The following is a 17,676-nucleotide window of genomic DNA, read 5'->3' as shown; positions in this document are numbered from 1 at the left end:
TCCTGACGCATGTTGGTGAGGTCCAAGAGAAGGCATGAAGCATTGAGTATTTATATTAAGCTATGTTTTATTTGTGATTTGTTTGTGCATTGGCCTCATATGAATAAATTGACAATAATAAAATCTATGCGATATGCTCATAAGTATTTGATCAGTATTTGATCGCCTCCTTATTCAGACGATTATGTAGAATACACTTTATACTGTGCAAGGTAGTGAATGTGATTCTGACATTGTCGTTTTTCTATTTACCAGCCAGGTCCTATCACTGAGTAAAGACAGTTTAGCTAGGGATGTGTGTGTTTTCAATTTATGAATGTTTTGTGCTTGAATGTGTTGTGTGAGATACAGCGTCAAGAGAGTGTTTCATCAAGAGTGTGTGTGTGGGTATGTATTTGTCTGTGTGAATTAGGGATGTCAACGATTAATCGACGATCGATTAATTGTCAATAAGCAATGTAATCGATAAAAGCTATCGATGGCCGATTACATTTACATTTATTCATTTAGCTGACGCTTTTATCCAAAGCGTCTTACAATTGCTATATATGTCAGAGGTCGCACGCCTCTGGAGCAACTAGGGGTTAAGTGTCTTGCTCAGGGACACATTGGTGTCTCACAGTGGATTCGAACCCGGGTCTCTCACATCAAAGGCATGTGTCTTATCCACTGCGCCATCACCACCCCTACAGTTTCTACGATTAAGCAGTTTCATTTTGGGGTGCGTGCGGCTCAGGGCAAAACACGTGCAAACGTCTGCTAGTGACGATGAAGGGGCTGGATCTTACACAAAATTTATTTACTAATGTACAAACTACGCTTTTAATGTGATCCAAACTTTAAAAGTACATTAAAACAGATACAATACTAAAGTTATTTTGTATTGAAATGTATTAATAAGTCATGTTCAGTTATAATTTTCCTAGATAATTGTTGCATATCGGGCACTTGGCTTTGACAGGGCTGCGTGCACACGAGCAGGACAGATACTATAGGCTATTCATTCATACAACTTGTTAATTTGTTCCTACGACATATTAATTTGTGGCCACTGTCCAGGTTTCATTCATTTGTTCCCTAGAAAACCAATTAATTTAAATGAGGGAGCAATTTAAGTCATAGTAACGAATTCTTAATTCATGGCCACGAAATCTTTCATTTTCCCCCACGTTTACCACAGTAAGAGATGCGATTAAAACAACAATCAAATAAACCTGCGAATCTAGAGGGTGAGGCCGTGAGGATTTGGGAAAAGAAACAATAAATAATATTAAATTTGTGACCATCTGGCAAAACAGAACACAAAGCCGCGTATGGCTTGATTTAAATGTATGCACTCAGAATCAGAATCAGCTTTATTCGTCAAGTGTGCGCAAACACACGAGGAATTTGTTGTGGTTTTTAAGAAGCTCTGGTACATACATGCATACATACATACATATCTGACACGAGAACAGAAACATTTAAATAAGACTTAACAATAATAATAATAATGTTTAAGAATCTGGAACAGAAGATTTATGTACAGATTTGTGCCTCTTTCTATATATACAGCTGTTTAGAAAAATATGCATATATATTTACAAAGTACTAGGGAGAGAGTCAATAATTAGAGATGGGGAATGAATTACAGGCATGAATTACAGGACACAGGTAATAATTCCTGTGTTAGTTGTTTAGGCTGGAGATGGCATGGGGGAAAAAACAGTTTTTATGCCTAGATGTTCTATTGCACACAGATCTGTAGCGTCTGCCTGAGGGGAGAAGTGCAAACAGGTCGTGTCCAGGGTGAGAAGGGTCTGTGATGTTGTTACCTGCCCGTTTCTTCACTCTGGAGTAGTACAAGTCTTGAAGGCTGGGCAGGTGGACACCAATGATCCTTTCTGCTGACCTAACAGTCCGCTGCAGTCTTATATCTGATTTGTTGGCTGACCCAAATCATACAGTTATAGAAGAGCACAAGACCGACTCAATAACAGCAGAGTAAAACTGTGTCATGTGCGCCTGTGGCAGGTTGAACTTTTTCAGTTGACGAAGAAAGTACAATCTCTGCTGAGCCTTTTTCACGATGCAGTCGATGTGAGTATCGACCACTTCAGGTCCTGGGAGATGGTGGCGCCCAGGAACCTGAATGACTCCACTGCAGTCACAGTGCTGTTCATGATGGTGAGTGGGGGGAGAGCAGGGGGGTTTCTCCTGAAGTACACTATCATCTCTACAGTTTTAAGCGTGTTGAGCTCCAGGTTGTTGTGACTGGATCAGACAGCTAGCTGATCATCCTCCTGTCTGTAAGCAGACTCGTCACCGTCCTGGATGAGGCCGATGACTGTAGAAGAAGATCTCCAGGAAACAGGAAACAGAAGATAAGGAAAGCCAAAGGCCCAGACGGTGTCTCTCCAGCCTGCCTCAAAGCCTGTGCTGTCCAGCTATCATCCATCTTCACATTGATCTTCAACAGATCACTGGAGCTGTGTGATGTCCCCTCCTACTTCAAATGCTCTACCATCATCCCTGTACCCAAGAAACCAAAAATCACAGGACTTAATGACTACAGACCTATTGCTTTAACGTCTGTGGTGATGAAGTCATTTGAGAGGCTTGTGTGGCTCACCTGAAGGACTTTACTGGTCCCTTGCTGGACCCTCTGTAGTTTGCTTACCGAGCAAACAGATCTGTGGATGATGCAGTCAACATGGGACTGCACTTCATCCTCCAACATCTGGACAAACCGGGGACTTATGCAAGGATCCTGTTTGTGGACTTCAGCTCCGCCTTCAACACCATCATCCCGGACACCCTTCAGAATAAACTGACACAGCTCTCCGTCCCCACCACCGTCTGTCAGTGGATCACCAGCTTCCTGACAGACAGGCAGCAGCTAGTGAGGCTGGGAAAACTCACATCCAACACCCGCACCATCAGCACTGGAGGACCTCAAGGGCTGCGTTCTCTCCCCACTGCTCTTCTTCCTCTACACGAACAACTACACATCTAAACATGCTCGAACGGCATGAATCCAAAAGCATGATCGCGATGTAACATTTACCTGCTGACCAATTATTTCTCTTATTAACAAAGCTTTGTACCTCACTTGTGTCATAATACATTAAAATGTTTCAGGTGGGTAATAGTGTGTTTTGCCATAGCAACGCCGGTGATTTTGGAAACGGATCACTGACTGCACGTCACAGCCCCACGCGCCGTACTTGCGTTTGTTTGGGAGCATTTTATTTTAAATCCCGATATTGTCAATTGCAAACATTGCGACGATGTTTTAAAATAAAACAACGAGCACCGTGAAACCATTTAAAAAGGCGCATTCAGTGGTCTGTGACAGAATATGAAACAGCCCACAAAGTATAATGATCCCGTGCGTAACTACAGCATGCTCTCTTCATTTTATCAAATGATCATAATCACATCCATTCATTTTACGATCCTGCTACTAGCCTTTTACTTAGACTAAAAACCCTTTCATTCGGGTGAGGAAGCTGGCGTTTTGAGTGGCATTTGCACATCCTGTCATGCCGGTGACTATGTGCTACTGCAATAGACGCATTTTGCAGTATCAAGGTAAACGATTATTCGATTAATTGATCATTAATTTAAACGACGATCGATTGTGGAAATGATCACAAATTGACATGCCTAGTGTGAATTAGAGGGATGCAGAGAAAGAGAGGCAGAGAGGGTAAGTTTGAGGGAATGAGAATAACAGGTCTCACAGAGAGTTCTGCTTCTCTGACTGTTGATTGAGCTCTAAAAGCCCTGTGGGTTTCATACTCCACTGGCCTTGAATGTGAGAAAAAAGGCAACTTTTCTAAACATAGCAGAGGGATAATTCTAAAGGAGGATCTGGGAAAAAAAAGAAGTGCACTAAAATAACCCCCAACTTCCGCAGAAAGGCCTAAATTCACCCAGGCTGATGGATGGTGAAAACTGCAACATGATGCTTCAGCTCAGAGCCCATTAGTAGAAAACAGCAAGTTAAACGCCAAGACAGTCCCCTGACCTCAACATGTTTTGTTTTTGTTTTTTTTCCACACGGCCAGTTTTTTTTTTTTTTCACACCGGGTCCTATCAGTTTTCTTCATTTTCTTCAACAAAATGCTGCTGTTTTGATGTATGAAATATTAGAGAAGAAGTTTCTTAGCAACAGCACTTGTGCATGAAAAAGAGACTAATGTTGGGGTTTAACTAGTTTAGTTATATTTAGCTAAACTATCACTGTTTTGAGTTATAATTACTAGTACTTCAGAACATTTTTATATGCAGTTAAGCTGTTTTCAAAACAGTGTACTGTCGCTTTAAAAGTATACTGCAGCTGTAAAATGTACAAAATGTTTTTCATTATAATTTTTCTTCTGACTGGAAGGCTTAATCACAAAGGTCAACTAAACAATACAATATAATAAGATAAAATTCTAGTGTGAATGTGCTTTTACTAACTTTTGGCACTTTTCAGTTCCCAGAGAGTTCATTATGTTCAGTTATAGTTACAATGAAGCAGTTTCAGCTGAAGGTAGAGGAATTACATCAGACTATAACTGGTCACAAATTCAATCAGGAGAATAAATGGTTCTGTCGAAATAATGACTAATTGACATTGAAAAAAAGAAAATTGAGAAAATCACGAGGCATTTTTATGAGGGAGGTGAGATAGGAGAGAGTTGTCTTGCTACATAGACTTGAGAGGCATTTTGGGCATTTTAATCACATTTTAGTGGCTTTTTTTGTTTTAATCAGGACTGGCTCACATCCAAAAGCAGGGCCAAATTTGATCAAGCTTCCTCCGAAAGCTATACGGTCAAGATATCAGTCAGCCCTTCCAAAGACAATATCACTGAATGCCTCATTACACAGTAAAATGAGGTCTAAAGTTGAAGCACAAAATTGACACTTTTGTAGACAAAACTACTGAAAACTATCCCTATATTAAAGTTATATTACTATATTAAAGTTAACTCGACCTAAAAAATGCATATGTTTTGGGCATGCATATTCTCAAAGAAATGACTGAAGATAAATAACCTCTTTATTTGTTTCTTAAAATATCAAAGGCGTTAGGGTTAGAGTTAGGATTAGTGTTGAGTTATATTAATTATAATTATCGTAATTTTTAGCATTGTTGTAAATTTCTTTATTTGCATTAGTGACATGAACTGAACTGTATTATGTTCAATAAAATGAATTGCCAACTCAGCTGACTGGGATTGAAAAAAAGCTGAAGGCTTTTATGTAATTGTTCTTTCAGAATAAGAGGAAAATCTAATTTTGTGTCGGTTTTCATATACAAGCAGAGGAAAATCCAGTGCACTTGAAGGGCTCAAAGTATCACAGTGTTTGTTAGATTCACAAGCAAGGAAATGTAACTTAAATCCCACGCATGTCTGTAAATACACCTTGCACACGTGTGCAGATACCACAATGCCTTTTTTGGCACATTCACAGTATTCATGTTATTGAATGTTTCGCAATATAGGCTGATTTTGAATCAAACATGCAAACTTTTTTTCTTTTTTTTTTGACATTCAGGATTGATTTGTGTGTTTGTGGTCATTTTCAGAGACAAATCATTATTTGAATGGATGTTTGGACTGGTGACTGGTGAATTAGGAATTGAAATGATTGACAGAGAGATAGATAGTGATGATATTAACCCGATCTCACATATTACAGACATTCATCATAGAAACTGTCTGTTTTCGTCTGTCTTAAATCACAACATGTTAATTTCTTCATGTGTAGTTTTTGTTATTTGCTGTTGTCGCCACCGATATGAGCCCACATTCGTCACATCCTGGATTTTTCCATTCAATTCAAACTCAGGCAAGTCCAGCTGTTTTTCCTGATTCCTGAGTTAAATAACCAATTTCTAGAGCAAGCAGCTGGATATTATAGGCACCATGATTTATTAGTTCTTTAGTAATCAATGGATAAATTATGCCACATAAGACACTGTGTATGTAATATTTTAGAATAAATTTTTGGACTTTATAGAGAGACATAAAAGTGTTAAGGTAGTTGACATGAAATACTTTTGGGAAGTCTTGTAATGTGACGTTATGCATCTGAAAGTACTGTTTTTTTTCTTTCTTTTATTGGGGGGTGGGGGGGTCCTTGTACATTAATTTACATATTAACCTAAAATCTTGATAAAAATCCATGAACTTGCATGTCAGTTGGCAGGTGTGTGGGAGTTGATTTGAAATAGTAAGCATGGATTAATAGCATGAATATAAATGATAATTAACTTAGTCAGAGTGTGGGCTGAGTATCTCAATGTTCAAAGCTCTGCAAAATACAGGAAAATCACATTTTGACAATCTGTTGCTTTTGATGATAGTCACAGTTTCACCAAGGCTTTGACAAAATCAACCTTTGTATTGGTCTGACATTTGCATATGCTCCATTTTCCCATTGCACTTTACCAGGACCTTTAATAGTTAATGAAGAAGCCAGATAGAATCTGTACAAAGCATGAAAATGGATACTTGGATGAAAAACAGGTTGAGGTGACTGACAATCTTTGTAGAAATGAACATCATGTTTAAGTTAAAGTTCTAAAAGGTTTGATGTGAATTGCTGCTTGAATGGGGCTAATTTTCAAATTGAGAGAGAGGTGAATCAAGAACAATATATCAGTCTATCTTCCTCTACTTGTTTTTCCCTATCTTTTTCTTGTTCTTTTTCCTCACAGTCACTCAATGATCATGTTTAAAACAAAAAAAAAAACATGAATAATGTATAATACTTTCCGCTTTATCTTGTGCTGTCCATTTGTATGACATTAAATGTATGGCATTACCTTTGACCTGTGGGTTAAATTCATTAAAGAGTTGCAGAACTTTAGCACACAACTTCATAAGAAAAACTAAAACTGCATCATGAGTATTTAAATTAAGTCTTTTCTGTCTGAACATTTGCATAATTTAGTAAATTGCCACTAAAACAACAGGAACAGCGTGTGCAAATAAATTACACCATAGGCATCCTCCAGTCTTAGAAAGTTCCTCATCCTGTGGCAAGACCACACTTCCATTATTCAATGGCAAGCCATTTCTGGAGAGACAGGACATCTTGAGCCTCTTTTAAATCCAGCAGGTGTTTTCAAGTTTGAATCAGTAAACAGAGATTAGAGGAAGCCACTGTTCCTCGTCAGATTATTTTAAGAATCATAAATTTTGGGGACAGTTGAACAAATGCATCCACTAAAGAACACAGTGATATGTACAAAGACGATACAAAAATAAATAAATAAATAAAAAAGTGCATTTGCACTGTAGAGTCATTGGAGCTTCTTTAATAGTTCAGGATGCATAAAAAAGTGAGTGTCTTCAATACAGAGAGTCATTCTCATTTTACAGTGCTATGCTTGTGTGCATGCTGATGATAGTGAGTATTTCTGCATTATGTTGAGACCTCTCTTTGTAGTAATCAGCATATTTTAACTGCATGGTTAAATGCAATATTAATTGTGCATTAATTTCATCACACTATACACCTGCAAGTGTGTGTGTGTAAAAGGGCTGCATTTGAAGTCACATTCACTTATTTGGAAAACAAGAGGTGACACGGTCCTCTCTGCCCAGATAGAAAGTTATCAAAATGACTCATCTTCAGACTAGTCACATGGCCCATGCCAACCACTCTAACTTTCAGTCTTAGCCTTTTTAGAGAATATATATAATATATATTTATGTGTGTGTGTGTGTGTGTGTGTGTGTGTGTGTGTGTACATATTCTGCACAAGGGTTTCTGCATATTGCACTTGAATCACTTCTTAAGTCAGGTTTTTTTTCCCCTAACACAGTGTATAATCTACCATTAATGCTACTGATAATAAAATGTGCCCTCAATTTAGCATGAAAAGCTGTTAATACGGCCTGGGATTTAGCAGATACACCACTTTCGATGAAGTAGTCACACTCTTACAAAGTGACAACCGCACTGAGAGACATTTGTGGGGATGTGTTAAGTTATCAGTTAGATGTGTGTCTTTGTCTGTGTTCACGTTTACTTTCCACCTCCTCTAGTGTCAGTAGTTCTGTGAAACCATTTGCATGAGACTTGCATGAGGATATTATATTTATCTGTATGTATGTGTCTAATGACAAACTGTGCTCTGAATTCGCAGTAAACGAAGGAGGAATCAAACAGGCCTCTAACTCCTGTCCAGACCCGGGGGAACCTGAAAACGGCAAGCGCATTGGCAACGACTTTAGGTAATCACCCTTAGGTACTGTGTGTCCCGATAATGGCTTCGCGAGACGGTATCTGGTGACCATTATTCCCATATTCTTCACCAAGAAAGCCGGCATTAGATGCTAATAAATTCATTCTTCTTCATCAGTCACAGCATTCTGATGTTTCCTAATATTCGCCATCATACATGCAGACAAAATACTGTAATACTGTCTTTTTGCTGTACTGATTGTTTTTTTAGCAGAAGCTTTATTATAGATAATATGTAGATATATGTAGATTATATGCAGACAAGTTAAATAATTTCAACTCAAGTTAATATATAATTTCCAAATACAGTATGGAAGACTAGTTGTGTAATAACTGGGATAATGTACAGTCAGCCCTTACGTAATCAATTTTCCAAGAAGAGAAGAAACCTGTATTATGGATATAGCGCTTCTACACGGATACTTGTCATTAATATTGTAACATCTGAATATCTTCTAGTAGTGTCCTCTGTTTAGCACTCCCAGAGCATATAAATCATGTTCTCCAGACCAGGCTCTTCCAAGACTTTCCCAATGTCATGCTAATACCAGCTCCACAGGGAAGCTGACAATACGAGCATGGCTTTACCGCTAATTAGGGCTAGTCGATTCAAAGTGTGACACTGATGTTATTTCAGGTTTTTGTGTAACATGGCTTGAGGATTGCAGAAAAACCCCAGTGAATTCTGCGGGAGCGTTTGATGTTTGTTAGCAGAGGGTTTTACACACAAGATCGTGCAACGTGTTGTAAAAGAACTGTTTGCGGTTTCCTCAAATGAAGGTGTAGGATTGTCAAAATGTGAAAGTGTCGGCATTTGTTGAGTGGATTTGTTGAGTTCTGCTCAACCACAGATTGAAGGAATGGAGGAAGCTTCAAACTAGACTTTTATAAAGTATCAAGAAGCTCCACAGTATTGATTGTACGCTAGCAAGGAGGATAAGGCTCTTTTGATACCCTTTCATTTATTTATCCCCCTCTTGTGTATGCTGCAATACTTTTCTCTCAAACTTCTTTGTGTATGTGCGTTGTGTAGAACTGAGAGTAGATGGCGTAATTCATTTGAAATTAGAATTTTTTTGAAAAGATGAACTGTATTTTTCTGTGGCGTCTTGCATGAATAACTGCTACCGTGGTTATAACCCACTGAGCTGTGCTTTTAGCTATAAAAGCCTCTTTTCCATGTGCATCAAATTAAATTTGGCATTCACCTTAATTATTCAGTCGTGCTAATGGATTTGTGTTGGATCTGATTTGTTGGTCATCCTGTGTGTGTGAACACGTGTATATGGGTCCTGATCCCTACAGTATTGGTGCCACAGCCCAGTTCACCTGTGATGAAGACCACGTTCTCCAGGGCTCCAAGAGCATCACATGTCAGAGAGTGGCGGAGGTGTTCGCGGCATGGACTGATCATAGACCTGTTTGTAGAGGTGAGTCTGTTACCTGCAAACCACACTGAACATCTGTGTGTTTCCATTTAAATACAAGAAGTGTAAATGTGTTAAATACACATTATATAATGTGATAGATAGATAAGGTACAAAGATAAGGTACAAAGTGTCCCTTTAAGGATACTGCCTCAGTGAAAAGGTATACATTTTAAATACTTTTTTTTTTCTGACCGTGTAGATTTGCCACAGCCTGAAATTAGAGTTGCAAAAATCTTGCCCTCAAATCTCATTTACGCATATTCTGATATGACGTGTGTCACTTCAGTCACGTGACAAGAACCTATGGATTAAAGTGTTAAATACAAGAAGTGGGGAAGTCGTGGCCTAATGGTTAGAGAGTCGGACTCGTAATCCAAAGGTTGTGGGTTCGAGTCTCGGGCCGGCAGGGATTGTAGGTGGGGGGAGTGAATGTCCAGCGCTCTCTCCACCCTCAATACCACGACTGAGGTGCCCTTGAGCAAGGCAACAAACCCCAACTGCTCCCCGGGCACCGCATATATGAATGGCTGCCCACTGCTCCGGGTGTGTGTTCACGGTGTGTGTGTGTTCACTGCTGTGTGTGTGTGCACGTTGGATGGGTTAAATGCAGAGCACGAATTCCGAGTATGGGTCACCATACTTGGCAGTATGTCACTTCACTTCACTTCACTAAATCAGATTAATGTTAGATGGTGGTTATTGGTGGTCTAGTCCTGCAGTTTAAAGGGGTTTTCCCTTCCGTCAGCATTTACTCACCTTCATGCTCCAAACTTACTGCATGTACTGTAAAAAGAGAATGTTCATGCTGCTCTTTGCCATACAATGAAAGTGGATGAGTACCAGAGGCTGCTCTAAAAGGTTCCAAAAAAGCATCTTAAAATTGGTGTGACTTGTGCACTGTATTCCAACTTTTATGAAGCCACACAATACACTCTCTGAATTTTTTTTGCAAAAATCGTACCTTTAGGTGTACAACAGCTAGTCACATAGTACCTTATTTACCCTTTAAAACAGACCTTCATTCATCTTGTACTCACTTTTGTGGCCAGCGGTTTAGACATTAATGGCTGTGTTGAGTTATTTTGAGGGGACAGCAAATTTACACTGTTATACAAGCTGTACACTCATTACTTTACATTGTAGCAAAATGTCATTTCTTCAGTGTTGTCACATGAAAAGATATAATAAAATATTTACAAAAATGTGAGGGGTGTACTCACTTCTGTATGTACTTATGCACATTAAGCAGCTAAACCTGCTCACCATTCACTTGAATTGTATGAAGGAAGAGCAACTTGAATATTCTACTTAAATTTCCTTCTGAGTTCCAGAGAAGAAACTAAGCCATACGGGTTTGAGGGTGCAAAAATCATTTTTGGGTGAACTGTCCTTTTAAGATTAAACCTACACAGTCTCTATATAGGTTGTCAGCCTCTCTTATGAATGTGGGTCAGCCATTGTGAAGAGATATTTGGTCTGAATACTTATTGAATATTACTGAATATTATTGCTAGAAGGGGTAGGTTATAAGGTGTAATATTAATTAATTTCGGGAGTGTTTGCAATTGTCTTGTGACAAGCTTACTAATCAACTTTTTTCCCCGCTGGATCTGATAGTATTGCCATGGCAACTAGTAAAATTCAGAGCAGAATTTGCATGCCAGCAGTGACTTCTAGCTTTTCACAGCCCTAATGGCTTTAAGTGTCAGTTGGCTGCCCTGGGCAAACAAACATGAATTGAACCGTCTCCATCATTCAGGAGGACATTTTAATTATAGCTCAAAATAAAGTGGAGTGACACAGATACTTCCATCAGCATTTTGGGATCACTGGATGTTCTGTTTTTTTACTTATTTTATTTGTTAATTTTAAACGCTTATCATTAATCAAACAAGCACAATATGAATTAATTTAGCCATAGCATTAAGTTAATTATTATCTCTGTTTTAGTGTTTATTTAAAACAAGGGCATCTTGCTATTAATGTAGTCTCCAATCTTTTAGTTAGCAGCTTGCACCATCTATTAATGTTCAGCTATCCAGCAGAAGTGACTAGCCAGTTTTAAATCCCAGATGCGCAGGGGTGGGAACATTGTAAAACTGCACAAATGGTGTGTTTCCATGCAATATAATTTACATAATTTCCTTTTATGAATATTATCATGTATTTGCCTGCATTGTTTTGACCTGTGCAGTGGCTTATGTTAAGCTACAGAATTACTATGCATGTAAAATTATACTTATTTTAAACGACAAGGTTTTTAAATGGCTTTTATTGAGGTTTTAGTTTATCTTGCATGTTTTTTATTAGATTAGATCAAATATTAAACTGGATATAATAACAAGGGATATTAATCTGTCATATGGTCATGTTACCATGTGCCCCGCCTATGTGTTTAATTAGATTACAGTAGACTTTTCCCAGTGACCAAGCTCTTTTTTTTCAGTCACAGCTGTGGATAGCCACTAATGAAAGGGGGCTTGCATATTCTTGTGCTGCCATTAGCCAGTCAGGCCGTCATTTTCTCCAATTCCAGAGTATCGTAGTCACATTGGCATTTACTACTATTGGCTCAAAAACTTCTGTCTGGAACAGAGTGCCTGTGAGCAAAGATGGCAGATTTCAACCTTCCAGAGAGCTCTGCACTAGCCAAGGAACTGCCATTGATCTGAAAGCGAATGCTAAAATACTTTGTAGGTGTTATAGACCTCTATGAGCAGAAACTAGACAGTGCGACCCCAAGTGGCCACCTAAGGAAATCACAGGTGATATATTACAATTTACAGTTTGTCATAGCAGTTCATTTTGTGTTTATTTATCAGCAGATAGAATTAGACAGAGAATTTAAAAACTTGTATTTTGTATTGAGTCAAGTGCAGTAATTCTTGTCTTTTGAAATCAGAAAAGGTGTTTGGTCCAGATGCAGAAGGACGAGTGCCCTTAAATAGGGAGTATTGTTTCTGAGATGGACTATTAATGTGAGTTTGTGTTTGTTTGGATGAGTTTAGTATGAGTGTTGTGGCTTTAAGTCTGCAGCATGCAGGAAAATGAAGGTGTGAAACAGTGTTCGAGGTTTAATGATGTAATTGATCATTCTGGGTGGCGATTGTTTTTTAGTTCAGCCCGTTCCAATGTCTTGGAGTCTCCTAATCTTTATGTTTGGTGCTGACTTGGCCCATTTTCCCTGCAGAGGTCGGATTCAATGTCAGGAAGTGTAAAACAGCAAATATGGCTGGATATACAAGCGGACCACAAATAGACAATAATTGACAATATTGTCTAAAATGTAATAGTACCAATGTAAGTTACTAAATGTTAACTTCTTGCTTGCTATGTTGATCTTTTACAATATTGCACAATTGTGCCAGTACTCTTGCTCATATGGTTTTACTTAAATTTGCCATTCTATAAAGCTTGTAGAGTGGATTTTTTTCAGATATGAACAGTTTATATCCTTAGTTTAGTTTTTTCTCTCTTTTTCTCTTTACATTTAGCTTTGATTGTAATAAACGTCAGTCTTACGAAAGCAAGGGTTCTTGTCATTGTTTTGTGAAGGTGGGATAAAAAGTGACAGGCTATTGTTGGCCAAGTAATGAATTGTTTGCTCATCCTGTCCTTTAATTTTATAGATAATTTCTCTCTGGCTGCTTTGCTACAGGCAAGAGAGCCAAGCCAAGGCCGTTCATTTAGCTAGCCGTAATTGAGCTGTCAGGGAAGGCACAAGCATGCGCAGATATACGTCACTGTGAGAACTTATGTAGCTTTCTGGACCGCTTCCATGAGCTCTTAAATCGCAAGCTTGTCCATAAGTCATTGTCACTAGTATGTAAGAACAGTACAACAACACTGAGACGTACGACAGGAATAACAGCAGAGATGGACTTGTGAATTGTTTATGGACGCTCAGTGTTGTAGCTCTTTGTATCGCACGTCTAGAGAAAAGTGGGAAGGACTAAGAGACATTATGAGATGATATAGCATGATGGCGAGAAAGCCACAGAAGGTAAAACAAACAGTAGAAGCATGTACTGTCATTTATTGTCCAATAAAAAGAATAAAAAGACTGAAAAACACGTCAGAGAGCAGTGTTTATCTAATAGTACTGAAAATGTTTGTTGACAAAATGTGGGCTAGCATTTTAATAAAATGATTTTAATAAAAAATATTGATTTTAAAATGTTATATACACCATTTACAAGCATTTATTTGCTTTAAAATAAAACTTTACCCTTAACACTTAAAACTTTAAAACAACACTTCTATTCTAACTGTTAAAATCTTTTAAAATGTAATTTATTCCTGTGAAGACAAAGCTGAATTTTCAGCAGCCGTTACTCCAGTCTTCGGTGTCACATGATCTTTAAGACATCATTCTAATATGCTGATTTGGTGCTTAAGAAACATTTCTGATTATTATTATTATTATTGATGTTGAAAACAGTTGTGCTGCTTAATAATTAACATTTTCCCTTATATCGTTTATGTATTCTGATTTCATGTAGCATCGTCTCAGTTGGTTTGTGCTGTCTAAAGCCATAAAAACAAATGGGCACCCAAGTGACAAGGAGGTAGTAATTTAGTAAAGTAGAGAGTTAAATATTTAATTGCGGAAACATGACATATTTTATGTTGATAAAACATGTTTGTATTCCACAACAAAAAGCATTAATTTGTCAAATTTGCTTGGTCTGCTACATTTTCCACATTCATTGTGAACTAAAATGTTGAATGAACATAAAATTAGATGTTGACCAAAAATCAGTGCTTTAGAAGAGTAAGATGGAAGGATGCTGCATTTGTTTAACCACAAATAACTTGTAGCCAGGGGTAGAAATCATCCTGCGACGTGCAAGTAACTTGCTAGCTGTGTCAGATTTGTGTTAAGGAGTGCCTGCAGCTATCTGGACAGCTGCCTTCGTCGTTGGGAGTCTGCACGCTCAGAGAACATGACCACCTACTGCGCAGGCTTACAAAACCCCCATCCCCCTGAAATGTTGCCCACTCCAGAACCCTCTCAGTATGGATGAGAAGTGTGTTTCTGCATGAATCCACGTCCCCAACTCTGTTTCTCTCACACACATGTGAAGTTTGTGCGACTATCTCTCAGCAGGCCCCTAACCTTTAGCTCTCGACTAAATCAGTACCTTCATGTCACTTGGGTGCCTGTTTGTTCCTGACGCTACAGGCTGCACAAATTAAATGAGAAGATGCTACATGAAATCATGCAGAAAATTGCCTGGATCTATGTTATATTTTGACATCCCAGGGGTACTTTGAGATAATCATAAATTTTAGTTCATCCATTTATTTGGCCCGACACCTGACATCCTCCCTTTGCATTCCCCTTTTTTTTTCTTTTTTTGTTGTTAAAAAGTATATTGTGATTAATCAGGGAAATTTGTTATGTGAAAATAGAGGTTTGTAATTGTAAAGCCTTAATAGATCAGACCTCTTAATATTGTAACAGTCGTTCGCAACTTGTGGGTCATGACCCAGAAATGTGTTCTGATGGAGTCATGGACAGCTGGGAAGATACAATGTAAAATTAAATTAATAAAGTGAAGTAACCGTATAATCGTGCATACCTAAGATGGCGATGTAAATACAAAAATACTATGTGAGATATTTGTTACGGTATGTACAGTAAATATGATATTATTGCTGTAACATTCTGTTCTAAAGACTAATTGGAAATCAGGAGATTAATCACAGTTATTTTAATTATTAGCACAATTATTATATGCTTAGTTTTTAAAAACAAAACAAATAAGGTTTATTCTTGTTTATTTATTTAAAAAGAGGTATGCTGTATGTTTTTTAATTAAAAAGGAAAACTATTTTAAAAAATTTTATAATTTTCTTTATTTATCAGCCAATTATTTAATCTAGGGAAAAAGGCTTTTAAAATACCATGCATTATTTTTTACACATTCACTTTTTTTAAATTGGGGCATGAAAAAATATGTGAAAATGTGACTCAGACTACATTAAACAAGAGATTGCTTTCAACAGGGATAAATATGATTTTTGCCAACTTCAATTTTCAATTTTGTATGATGAACACTTTTGGTACTTGATGTACCACTTGCTGTCCAAAATGAAATCTAGTGTTTTTTTTTTGTTTGTTTGTTTTTTAATACAGTTCATGTAATGCATACAGGATGCATCTGTAACATGAGGTAATAGTTTACAAATTGCCAAGCTTCATAATATGCTATTATTAATAAACACACACACACTTATTTTGCCCTCAGCTCTCACTGGCTGCACATAGGTTTATTGGTATTCTTCCCTTATGACTGTTGATAGGTGATTCACCCAAACACCTCATCAGTGCAAGCTGAAGTTTATTACGGATGCCAGACCGGAGAGGGCTTGTCACAGGATACTTCTCTAATTAGGAGCCCCTTGACGAGAGAATGACTTTCAGAGGAAAAAGTACGCTTTCGGGCCTGAAGGAGCCTCACGAATCCCCTGCACTTGCCTGAGATAATGAGTTATTCATTTTCAAAAGCAATCAAGATGTCAGGAGCCAATAGTGAAACCTGCTGCCGTTGGAGATAATGCCTCCTTGTCTTTTCATCAAAGCCCTGTCACTTTGACATCAACCACGATAAATGCAGCAAAAATACAAGAGGCTGGATTTGAGAAGGTGTAAACCCGCACTCGTCAATTTTAAGATATCACTGTCACTGGCTTTGGGAGAGAAACACCAGAGCGTGTCTACTTAGCAAATTATAACTGACGTTTCTATATTAAGATGACGAATCAGGCCCAAGTGTGTTTGCCTAAGCCTGCTTCGAATTAACTCGTTTAGCCGGCATGAGGTTAGTCATCTGAGGATTTGATTGGATTGCTAATCGTTGACAAATTAAGACGGTCATGGATGACTGGTGGAGGCATGTGGCTTATATTCCAATATGAGCCGTGCAAATCCAGCAAAAATATTACGAGCGGTAAGTGAAACTCAATCCCTCGAGATGGTGGGGTCACAGCCTTTTTTTTTCGTAATTATTGAATCAATAGTAGAAAACATTAAGTGGCCGCTGACTGCAGCTGAAACCAATTAGCTGAGAATTTGACGTTTTTGAAGAGAAAAGGCACTTTCCTGATTTTTATTTTTTTTTCCTCACTGTTTTCCATTTTTTATTTCTGTCTCCTCTTTACAGTGAAAACTTGTGGATCTAATCTTCAAGGTCCGTCAGGGACTTTCACCTCACCGAATTTCCCCATTCAGTATGAGAGCAACTCCCAGTGTGTGTGGATCATCACAGCCAGCAACCTAAACAAGGTACGAGCAAAGTTGTGTGTTTGATAATGCTCTAATGCCTTTTATATTCTATAACATTTAGATGTTAGAACAATTTATGTTTGTTTTTAATGAGTAGCTTGCAGGTAGAAAGAGTATTCACAAAGTATGGTACATCTGTGGCACTCTCCTCTTACTATGTTTATTCATGGTTCACAAGAGATTTCAAAACCAAATGACTTTCCCATATACAGTCATCAAAGAAATTGGAAAATGTGTCTGAAAAGAAGCATACTTGTTTTTGCCCCATCATTATTTTACTGGGCTCATTTACAAATTTTCAGGTTTAAATTTTGAAGCCAAACATTTCTGACAGTGACTACTTTTAATTCATCAAGAGATGGTGGGAAGTCGTGGCCTAATGGTTAGAGAGTCGGACTTGTAATCCGAAGGTTGCAGGTTCGAGTCTCCGGCCGGAAGGAATTGTAGGTGGGGGGAGTGAATGTACAGCGCTCTCTCCACCCTCAATACCACGACTGAGGTGCCCTTGAGCAAGGCACCGAACCCCCAACTGCTCCCCGGGCGCTGCAGCATAAAATGGCTGCCCACTGCTCCGGGTGTATGTTCACAGTGTGTGTGTGTGCTGTGTGTGTGCACGTTGGATGGGTTAAATGCAGAGCACGAATTCCCGAGTATGGGTCACCATACTTGGCTGAATGTCACTTCACTTCTGTCACTGACCAATTCAACTGGCTCAACCAA

General features: G+C 38.3%; 1 protein-coding gene across 1 annotated transcript in view; it reads left to right on the top strand.

Annotated features, from left to right (window-relative positions):
• The window catches only part of LOC306846787 (CUB and sushi domain-containing protein 3-like), a gene marked incomplete at its 5' end in the record, with an annotated part of 460,366 nt that overhangs the window by 261,709 nt on the left and 180,981 nt on the right, over positions 1 to 17,676 (top strand). Inside the window, 3 exons of the mRNA XM_079380399.1 lie at positions 8,138 to 8,225; positions 9,541 to 9,665; positions 16,835 to 16,956. Coding sequence (XP_079236525.1) covers positions 8,138 to 8,225; positions 9,541 to 9,665; positions 16,835 to 16,956 — 335 coding nt within the window. The remainder of the gene's footprint in view (positions 1 to 8,137; positions 8,226 to 9,540; positions 9,666 to 16,834; positions 16,957 to 17,676) is intronic.

Source organism: Barbus barbus (assembly GCF_936440315.1).
Source record: "Barbus barbus genome assembly, chromosome: 27".
NCBI lineage: Eukaryota > Metazoa > Chordata > Actinopteri > Cypriniformes > Cyprinidae > Barbus > Barbus barbus.
Note: the sequence above shows the minus strand (reverse complement) of the source record. Positions and strands in the feature narration are given on the sequence as shown.